This window comes from Terrapene carolina, unplaced genomic scaffold (assembly GCF_002925995.2).
Source record: "Terrapene carolina triunguis isolate 2854851 unplaced genomic scaffold, T_m_triunguis-2.0 Scaffold190, whole genome shotgun sequence".
Classification (NCBI taxonomy): domain Eukaryota; kingdom Metazoa; phylum Chordata; order Testudines; family Emydidae; genus Terrapene; species Terrapene triunguis.
The window spans coordinates 2,346,904-2,357,458 of NW_020664541.1; the positions used below are offsets into that span (position 1 = coordinate 2,346,904).

Here is a 10,555-nt window from a genome sequence, read left to right on the forward strand (position 1 = left end):
ATATAAAAGACAGTCATGTCTTTAATTATATACTAGTGCAGTGGTCCTTCAAGCGTGGGGCGTGCCCCTCTAGAGGGACGTAGAGGACCACTCGGGGGGGGGCGGGGGGCACGTGGCAGGGCACAGGCCAGCCCCCACTGGGGCAGAGAGGGTCACCCAGACCCTCCTCACCCCCAGCTCTGCTCCGGTCCCTCCCCCAGCCACATCCCTGGCCCAGTCCCCAACCTCAAAGTGGCTCCACTCCCAGCCCCGCGCCAGCCCCCAGCCTCGGCCGCTGGCCCTGTTCCCAACCCGCAGCCTTGGCCGCTGGCCCTGTTCCCAGCCCAGAGACAAGGCTGGGGGCAAGGCCGGGAGCAGAGCCACACTTGGCCGCAGGCCCGGCTGCCAGCCCCCACTGCAGCCTAGCTGCGGCTCTGCCCCTGCCCCTGCCCCTAGCCATGGCCCCTGGCCACGGCCCCATTCCTGGCCACAGAACCACCCCAAGCTGCGGCCCCAGCCTTGGCCCCCTTACTCCTGTCCACATCCCTCCCCTCCGGAGCTGCAGTACCACTCCTGGCCCCAGCTTTGGGGGGGGGGAGGGGGCAGTGCGAGGAAGGTGCAGATGAGGTAAGTGGGGGGCACAACCCTCAAAAGTTTGGGGACCGCTGCACTAATGGTATGGCATGCAAAATACTAATGGAGAGATAGGGTAGTTTCTGGCCCTTATATAATTATGTGCTTTCCAACCTTTCTGCATTAATCATCTAACTTCCAAGGGCACAAGAGTATCTCAGATAGGTCAGTTGCCAGTATGCACCTTCAAACTTCACTTAGTCTCTTTCCTAGAAACGCGCATAGCCGATACAACAGACTCCAAAATCCTCTCTTCAACAGGGTATTACCAACTTTCCCCAGACATTTGCGCACACACAATTAATCTGTTGAAGACTGATGCCTATCTTGTTATAAGTTAGTTTGTTTGTTTTGTTCAATACAAACACCTGTGTTTTGGGGAAATTTTACACAGTGGCAGGATGCAGTGCTGTCTAACTCACTACCTAGTATGGATAGTCATATACAAAACAAGAAAGAACACAGATTCTGAAATTTCTTCTATAAGAAGCTGGAACTAGAATACCCATAGCTCCACCGATGCTTGTACACCTGTGCTTACAGTGTCTTCTGCTGGGAAAGAATATAAATGGAAAAAATACAAGAGATGACAGAACATTTATATGAATGTGGCGGGGGGGAAGTTTTGGTAAACTATTTTTTCTGAGAATCTGTAGGTAGGTTAAAAGCTTGATCATGAGACTATTACCTAGTTATAAATTTGGGGAAAACTGATAAAGTTTTCAAATGCACCTAAAGTAACTAAAGAACATAAGTTACATTTTCAAAAGTGACATAGGCACTTCAGAGTCTAAGGCAGGGGTCGGCAACCTTTCAAAAGTGGTGTGCCGAGTCTTCATTTATTCACTCTAATTTAAGGTTTCGTGTGCCAATAATACTTTTTAACGTTTTTAGAAGGTCTCTTTCTTTAAGTCTATAATATATAACTAAACTATTGTTGTATGTAAAGTAAATAAGGTTTTTAAAATGTTTAAGAAGCTTCATTTAAAATTAAATTAAATTAAAATGCAGAGGCCCCCCGGACTGGTGGCCAGGACCCAGGCTGTGTGAGTGCCACTGAAAATCAGCTTGTGTGCCGCCTTCGACACGCGTGCCATAGGTTGCCTACCCCTGGTCTAAGGCTATGTCTACACTGCACACCTTACAACAGCATGGCTGTGCCGCTGTGGCCACACCGTTGTAAGGTAAGCAGTGTAGCCGCTCATTGCATCCCAGCGACAAAATAAAATCACCTCCAACGAGGGGCAGTAGCTACAGCAGCAGGAACACGGCTCCCAATGACAAAGCACTGTCTGCATCGGTGCTTTTCATCGTTAACATTTTTGTCTGTCGGAGGAGGTGTGGTTTTTTTCATCCCTGAGCGACAAAAGTTTTAATAACGAAAGTGCCAGTGTAGACAAAGCTTAAGTGTCATTGAAGGTTAATGGGACTTAGGCTCCTAAATATTTAAGCGCTATTGAAAATTTTATGCAATGTTATCTTTGTTTTATAGTAATGATCAGTATCTCTTTGTAAAACTGGTACTTTGTAATCATATTTAAGAAACAGTGTACAAGGTCTACACTAGAAATTAAGCCACATTTGACATGTGATATTAAATGACTCTCCCCTATCCACCCTCACCTCCCCAAACCAGGGTTGAATATAGGTTAGTCACTTGTGCAGATAGGGCCAAATCCTGATCAACACTCAATGCAGAAAGTGTGAACAGCTCTTAACCATCTCTAACCAAGCCCTGTGGCTTATCTACAATAGCAAAATTCTGAATTATCTTCTTCACTGGTACAGCTCCACTGGTGGTAATGAAAAAAGTTCTAGTGTACACAAGGCACCAACACTTACCATTGTAATGTCTAGTCCTGCTTCACTAGAATTTGCTGCCACCAGTGGAGCTATTAAAGTGCTGAAGTAAGTGTCCAGCTTTTGTTCATGTAGATGCACCCTAACTGGTTCTAACAAAGGCTAACTATTCATTTTTCATTACGTGTTGAACACAATTTGGTCTTGTCTATGCCAGCAGTCAGAGTTCGAAGATGATTGAGGGTTGTGTGGAGGGGAAAAGCAAGCTGTATTTTGCTTCTAGAGTCAAACACACTACTTCTATTCTGCCGTAGAAAAGGCCCGCTGAAGCATGAAACTGCTAAATGAAACTATTTGAAAATTGTTATCAAAGCAATGTCTGGTTACTCTGTTTTAGCATCTTTCAAATAAATCATTTTTGCTCGTTAACAGCAAAAATGTTTTTAAATAAATAAATAATATATGGAGGTGATAAATAACAGATCTCAACCCTATTGTCCCTCTGAAAATTTGTGTACACAGAGTCAATCCCTTACCTCTCTCTAAAAGTGCAAAGTTTCAAAAAGTTCAATGAATAGAAGATTGTTGGGGGTGGAATAGATCGGTACAAGGAGAAGAAATCTGGAGATAAATGTGAGAAGGGAGGGACAGGCAGTAGAAACAAAAGTGAAACTGTTTGAGCAGCATATTCCAGAAGTCTTGAGGTCTTTCTGAGTATAGCCTTCATAGATTTGAGATCTACCATACCATTCTCTCATTAGAAGGGAAATCCTATAATGACAGCAGGCCATAAGAGAGACCTAGTTTGGGAGTATTTTAATTAAGTTCCTCTACCTGTGGGTAAGACAGGCATGCGTGCAAAATGCAAACAGTGCAACAAAGAAATGCAAAGGCCTGGCTTCCCGAATGAAACAACATCATGAGAAGTGTTCTTTCTCAGGAGGTAGCTGCGTTGAAGATGATGAAAGGAACATGTCTGAACATGCAGGATCTTCAGGTTGGTAAACTTTTTTATTTCATACTTCTTTCTTAAGGACTGCCTGTCTTCCTACTGGACTATTTTTGAATTCTTACGTTTGAGCAAAAAATATAGTTGTTACTCTCTGGTGTTATCATTTTAGATGCAGTTGTGATAAAAAATAAATAGCTGAAATAGGCAGATCTTTCTTTTACAATTTCACCTTTAAAGTAGTACTGAGCGTCAGTGAATGCAATGAGTAATACTTATGAGCAGTATGGTAATAATAATTAAATAACTGCATTGACTTATTTTGTTCAGTAAGAGCTAACCTTGTACAAAAGCTCACCTGTAGCAAAAAGAAAAAAAAAAATCACCATCATCCAGAAACAACCATAGATAAGTTTGTGATAAGAACCAGCAGATTTCAAAAAGAGATAATTGATGAAAAAATTGTCCGGTTTGTTTATGCAACAAACTCTCCTTTCCGTATGATTGAGAACCCACACTTCATTAACATGGTTCAGTCATTAAGACCAGGATACAGTCCACCCAACAGAGCAGATGTCGCAGGCAAATTGCTGAATAAAGTGTATGAAAGAGAAATTGAGCAGTGTGCAAAAGGTCTAGAGGGTGAAATTGTTAATCTGAGTCTTGATGGGTGGAGCAATGTCCACAATGATCCTGTTGTATATGCTTGTGTGACAACAGAAGAAGGGAATGTCTTCCTTACAGAAACAATTGATACATCAGGAAATGCACACACAGCAGAATACTTACAAGAAGTAGCAGTAAAAGCTATAACAAACTGTGAAAAAAAATTCAAATGTCTAGTACGCAGTTTGGTCATAGACAATGCTGCAAAAGTATCCAGGATGAGAAGGAATTTAGAAGAGAGCGAAGAGAGTTCCAAGCTAATAACATAAGGTTGCAGTGCTCATTTGATGCACCGCCTAGCCAAAGACTTCAGTGTTCCAGAAATAAAGGCCAATGTTGTTGAAATTGTAAAATACTTCCATAACAACCACTTTGCAGCAGCTGCTCTGACACAAGATGTGCGATGGAACTCAGTAGTGGACTGTTCTGAGCACTATATCAAGAACTGGCCTAATCTGATGACAGTTTGTGAACAAAATCGTGAAAAACATAGTTGGCACTGTCACAGCCAAAGTTCTCAACATTGGGCTTAAGAGAAATGTTGAACTGAGTGAGATCTTAAAAAGAGAAATATGCAATGACAGAGTTAAATTACAAGCATTAAAAAAAACAAATGGGACAAGCACTATCTCCAGCTCACTTTCTTGCAAATATTCTCAATTCTCGGTACCAGGGTCAAACCTTAACTGCTGAAGAAGAGGAATTGGCTATGACATGGACATCCAGCAATCATCCCTCCATAATGCCAACTATAATAAACTTCAGAGCTAAGGGTGAACCATTCAAGAAATAGATGTCTGCTGATGACGTTTTAAAGAAAGTCACACCAGTGAACTGGTGGAAGTCACTTAAGCACTTGTATTCAAAGACTGTTGATGTGATAATCTCACTTTTAACAGCAGTAGCTTCTTCTGCCGATGTAGAAAGAATATTTTCTTCCTTTGGACTAATTCATTTTAAATAGAGAAATTGTTTGGGACCTGAAAAAGCAGGAAAGCTTGTTTTTCTTTTCCAGATTATGAACAGGAAAATGAAGGTGAAGACGACTGAGTTATCTGCAGAAGCCAATATTTTAAGTTTCTCTTGTTGACCTGGCTGACAGTCGATTTAATTTTTGTGGTTTTTTTTTTTAATATTTCATTTAACTATTTTAGTTAAAAACAATTTTAACAAAAACAAACCTGATTTTTAAAAAACTTGAATGTTTAACTAAATTCAAAAATCCATATGCTTGTTTTGTTAAAATGTGTTTTGCTGTTGAAGAAAAAAATCCAGAATACATACTGTTGTTGTTTTAGTTAACTAAAACAATTTAAATGTCTGTCTGGTGATGTTCTCCTCCTAATACAGCATGGCAAGAAAATCCTCCAAATATTAATGATTAACCGTTGAATTGGAGATATTTATGAAGTCATTGGGAGGTGAACTATCTGCTTCAATTACTTTTGGTAAATGACATAACCAAACAATCATTCATTTTCTGATATAGCTGTAAAACTAATCTGAAAAGTTTTCAAAATAAATCATTTAAAAAATGTATAGTGTGTATCTTCTAAAAATGAAACCTACATCTATCTCTGAGTTGTGAAGAATATTTATTAAGATTATAACAACCAACAATAATGCACTTTTATGTAGAAATCTGAGTCTTCCTGACTAGTGATTTAAATCCACCCTGTTATTGACTGAAATATTTTTTCATCTGTGTGCATGTGTACAAAGAAATTGACATTTACTGATAGGTACAGATAAACTAATTTTTCGCAACCTATATACAGATTACCACCTAGGGCTCGTAAACCTCCCCCATCATAGTTTGAAACAGATTCCAATATGCACAGAAACTGTGTTTTGGTGTAACAGTGTATTAACAGTTTCAAAATACTATTCCAAGCCCCAACATGGACAAGACTTTAAAGATTTTTCATTTAACACATTCAGTGTAAACAATACACTTCTTAGGGGATGTATTAGTTTCTTTGCTGAATATGAATCTCCTCACTTGCCCTATGGAATAGGTTCAGGTCACCGAATCATACCAACTTAGATAGAATATACAAATAATGCACAATATTTCAACAGATTGAATTAACTTCCCTTTGAAGTTGAATACCTCCCAGCACTGTTCCAAACAAAAGGGCTCAGTAGGATATAATAAAAACCTTATATTGATGGAGCCTTTTAACTCCAAAGTAAATATTGATTTTTTTTCTTTATTTACAAAGATATTGTAAATTCATAGAACTATTTATAAAGGCTCATTTACAAACTGAGAAGTTAACCACGGTAGCCTCTCCACCCACTTGCCCTCAAGGTAAACAACTCCAAAATAGGACACTGTAACTCTTAGTTCCAATATGGCAGGTGCCAAGTTTAATCTCTGGGCTATCAAGCCTGCACCCTGCGTCATCTCTGCAGTCTGTTTTTATGGAAGAATAAAAGGCAGAGGCTCCAGGAGAAAGCCATATCCCCAAAAATGTTCATCTAAAAAAGTACCTTTAAAGTACTTCCCCCTATGAAAGTTGGTTTTAATGAATCACCGGTTGCAGAGAGTGCCTTGCTAACATTTTATTTCTTCCACAGTTCCTTCTAGTTTCCTACAGCTACCAAGTTATATTTCCTGATTGGTCACTGCAGCATTACCAGTTGGAGGCCAATAGTATTTCACTCCCCAGCTACTACAGGGTCATGAAATTCTCTCTCATTTCCTTTTGACCCATCATCTGCATTGGACATTCACTACTTAAAACCAAAAGAATAGCAGCCAAAGTTAACCAAAACTACTCCTAAAATGCTGTCCAAATGATTGGCTTTTAAGGGCAACAAAAGGTTCTGTTAAAGCCCACTCAAGAGGATGTGACAGTAACTCTAAAGACAGAAAACCCCTCATAGGTCAATATTTTTAATCAACCTACGTTAGCTCTACTCTATAATTTTATGCACAATAAAGTAAGCAAGCTTTCAGGAAAGTAATAGAGCGTGTTCCGATAATGACCTAGATATTTTTTAATACTTAAGAGTGTCAGACCTGGTAACTAACTCTCCTCACATTACCAATTTCTCTTTTGGTGAATTCAATGGTAGTGAAAGTTGCTGGGTTCATTGTCATGAGACTAAAGTCCTCTTTTTATCTAGAGAACAAGTATATCTCAGGTAGCAGCAGTGGAAATTTCCCCAACACTAAACTTTACCAACATGTCTCGACAGCTGGAGTGATCACCTGTTCATGACTACTGAATCCTTGGCGAGACTGAAGAATGTCTACAAATGTGAAAATTAATGACAAATTTGGTTGTTGGAAAGGGAACAACTGTCCCTAGAAGTATGGAAGAAGAGGGTTTATAGAAACACTAATGGATAATTCTTTGATTTTCACTTTCGTGTTCATCTTACACGGATACTGGGAAACAGCCTGAGAATCATCATAATCTCTTTATGTAGGCTAAACAGCTATGAGATTGTACCAACTTTCACTCAAGAACACCTTGAACTGGGTTTGAACTAGCCGCAAAGACAAAAGCTTTCATACAGCATCCCCAAATGGGAGTAAGACAGCTAACCTACTTCAGCACTTTTGAAAATCCCACTAAGCATCTATCTGCATTTTTAGACAACTAAATATCTTCGAAAATCTGGCCCATGGTTACCAGTCACAGCAGTCAATTCCCTAACTATAGTTAACACTTCCTTTGTTTAACATATCCGTTGTTTTTTTAATGCAAACATGTTTTTATAGCATGTTTTGTTTTCCTTATGCATTCGGTACATTTAAAGTAGTTTTATTTAAATTAAAACAAATTGAAAATGCTAGCTTTGTGCATTTTTAGCTGAGATCCAATTTCTATCCAAACGCAGCCTGACAGAAATCCCAAGTAAAAAATTATCATCTAGTAAATAGAAAATGTTGAATGACTCATTTCTTAACACAATACAAATATAAAAATTAAGAATCTGAAAAAATTTTATGTTGAGTTACATAATTGATTAAATAAATATGTATACATATAGTGTATCATCCTGGATAGCAAAAAAAAGTACCAAATTTAGTGTAAAGACTATATTTAGTTGTATATTGGCATGTTTTAATGGCTATACCAACCAATGAGAATTAATTTTTTTTTTTTGGGAGGGGGGTGGCGGAGACAACTAAAAAGTACAAATGTTAAGCAAGATTAAAATCAATTATTTAAATCACGGTTTCTTGCTTGCTCATTTAAATCATGATTCCAATTAGTGATTTACATCAATTTGATTTGTATCAATCCACCATGTTCCTAACATATAGGAAAGTTGTGATTCTGCAGCTTCAATCTCCCACAAAAGCTATTACAGAGTACCCACAAATATCCACTGTAAAAAAAGCTTTTATTCTATATGTTCCAATCATAGCCATACATTTACCAAATACAGCTAATAAAAACATCCCAAATCCGGGGGGGGGGAGAGGAGTGGAGGGAGGAGAAAACACAACTAATTTCATAGTCTGTGATACAGAATGTTTGTATCATCATCATCCTACAACTCTTTCACACACACCTCCCCCGACTTTGAACACAAGCCACTCTTGGCCTATTACTGATTTTGCGCCTGTCATGCATGTCAGAAAAACCTTTTCTGATACAATGGCGCCCTCTTTTGGATCTTTCCCATCACTGTATTTATCCAAGTTACTCAACTGAAATGCTAGAGCAGGGGTCGGCAACCTTTCAGAAGTGGGGTGCCAAGTCTTCATTTATTCACTCTAATTTAAGGTTTTGCGTGCCAGTAATACATTTTAACGTTTTTAGAAGGTCTCTCTATAAGTCTATAATATATAACTGAACTATTCTTGTATGTAAATTAAATAAGGTTTTAAAATGTTTAAGAAGCTTCATTTAAAATTAAATTAAAATGCAGAGCTCTCCGGACCGGTGGCCAGGACCCGGGCAGTGTGAGTGCCACTGAAAATCGGCTCGCATGCCACCTTTGGCACGCGTGCCATAAGTTGCCTACCCCAGTGCTAGAGTCACATAGCAATTTATGCCTGTTCTTGAAGAATTTCCAGAAGTAGCAGTTTAATTCCAGTGTTCATTAAACTTAGAAGTGCAGATGTACACTTTTTTTCCCAATATAACACAAGAGTTTAAAGAAGATTTGTCATCAATCCCAAAAGTTCCTAAATTAAGAGAAAAATATTTTCAGAATGTGTGGTTTACTCTCTGAAGCATGGCATGCATGTCTCAGCTGTAAATACAAGCTTATGTGCAAGAGTTCCGCTACGTGCTGACGGTGGTAATGAAACCACAAAGGCAGCCAGCAGAATGCTCTCAGTTCCTCCGCCTTAGAATCATAGAAGATTAGGGTTGGAAGAGACCTCAGGTGGTCATCTAGTCCAAAGCAGGACGAACACCAACTAAATATTTATATTTATATTTATATTTAAATCATCCCTTTTAGCTATATGATCAGCCATTGCAAACCCCCTCCCCTTTCCTTCAGCCCAGCCATGGCAGATTCCAAGATAGCTGTATCTAAGAACAGACTGCTAATTGCACATTAGTGCAGCATGTATATATATGCACATGCACACACTCTTGTAGAATTCCTTCCCTACAGAATCCCAAATTTCTAATAGGTGAAATGATTTGTTCAGAGCAAGCGACATTAAACACAGCCACTAATATGGGACATACTGGAATGCAGCAAAACTGTCCCAGAGGCAAGAAGGATTTTAACACCCTGCAGTTCCGAGGCAGTAAACAATCAAGAAAGAAAACACACAACCCTCTCTGGATTTCCTCCCCACTTCCAAAGACCCAAATAGTCCACATATATAGAAGTGTCCATTTCACCTCTGTCTGCAGGATGGCAGCTCTCTGTTCTTTAGCTGTAAGGGATTCTTTCAGCACCTCGATATGCTGCTTGCTGTCAGAGAACTGGTTTGTGAGTGTCTCCAGTTTTGTCTGCAAGGCCAGCAGCTCAGTGTCCTTGCGTGACAGCTCCTGTTTCACCTGACCAATCTGAAGAAGGGAACGAATATGGGGAAGAGGAAAAAGAAGAGAGGATCGATAGTTAGCAATCTATACTTTTAACACAGCAATAAAAAATGAACATTCATAAAACTACCAATGAAGAGAATGATATTCTAAAGATCAAGTCTTTAGCTGTCTGTAAGCCTAGCAGAAAGGTCTCCACAGAACATCAGGGGAAAAGGAGGGAAGTAAATCCCATTCAGTTAGTAAAAGGTGTGCATTTAAACAGAGTGAAACCAATGTTCAGTCGTCCTATAATGGACAAACCAAAATCAACTGTTTACCGGGGTAGTCTTCTAATGTCGATGCAACAGAACTGTACTGGATATGTACATTGCTCTGGTAGTAACAGTGCATTATAATAGGGTTACCATATTTGGAGCCTCCTAAAGGAGGACACTCCACGGGGCCCCGGCCCCGCCCCCAGCCCCGCCCACGCCCACGCCCCAACTCCGCCCCTTCCCCAAAGTCCCCGCCCCCTCCCCTGCTTCCCGCGAATCAAATGTTCGCGGGAAGC

At 39.7% G+C, this 10,555-nt stretch overlaps 1 protein-coding gene across 7 annotated transcripts in view; it reads right to left on the reverse strand.

Annotated features, from left to right (window-relative positions):
- ERC1 (ELKS/RAB6-interacting/CAST family member 1) overlaps positions 1-10,555 on the reverse strand; it is a 524,735-nt gene that overhangs the window by 381,147 nt on the left and 133,033 nt on the right. For all 7 annotated transcript variants that reach the window (XM_024204585.2, XM_024204602.2, XM_024204575.2 and 4 more), the window contains one exon: positions 9,859-10,026. In XM_024204585.2, coding sequence (XP_024060353.1) covers positions 9,859-10,026 — 168 coding nt within the window. The remainder of the gene's footprint in view (positions 1-9,858; positions 10,027-10,555) is intronic.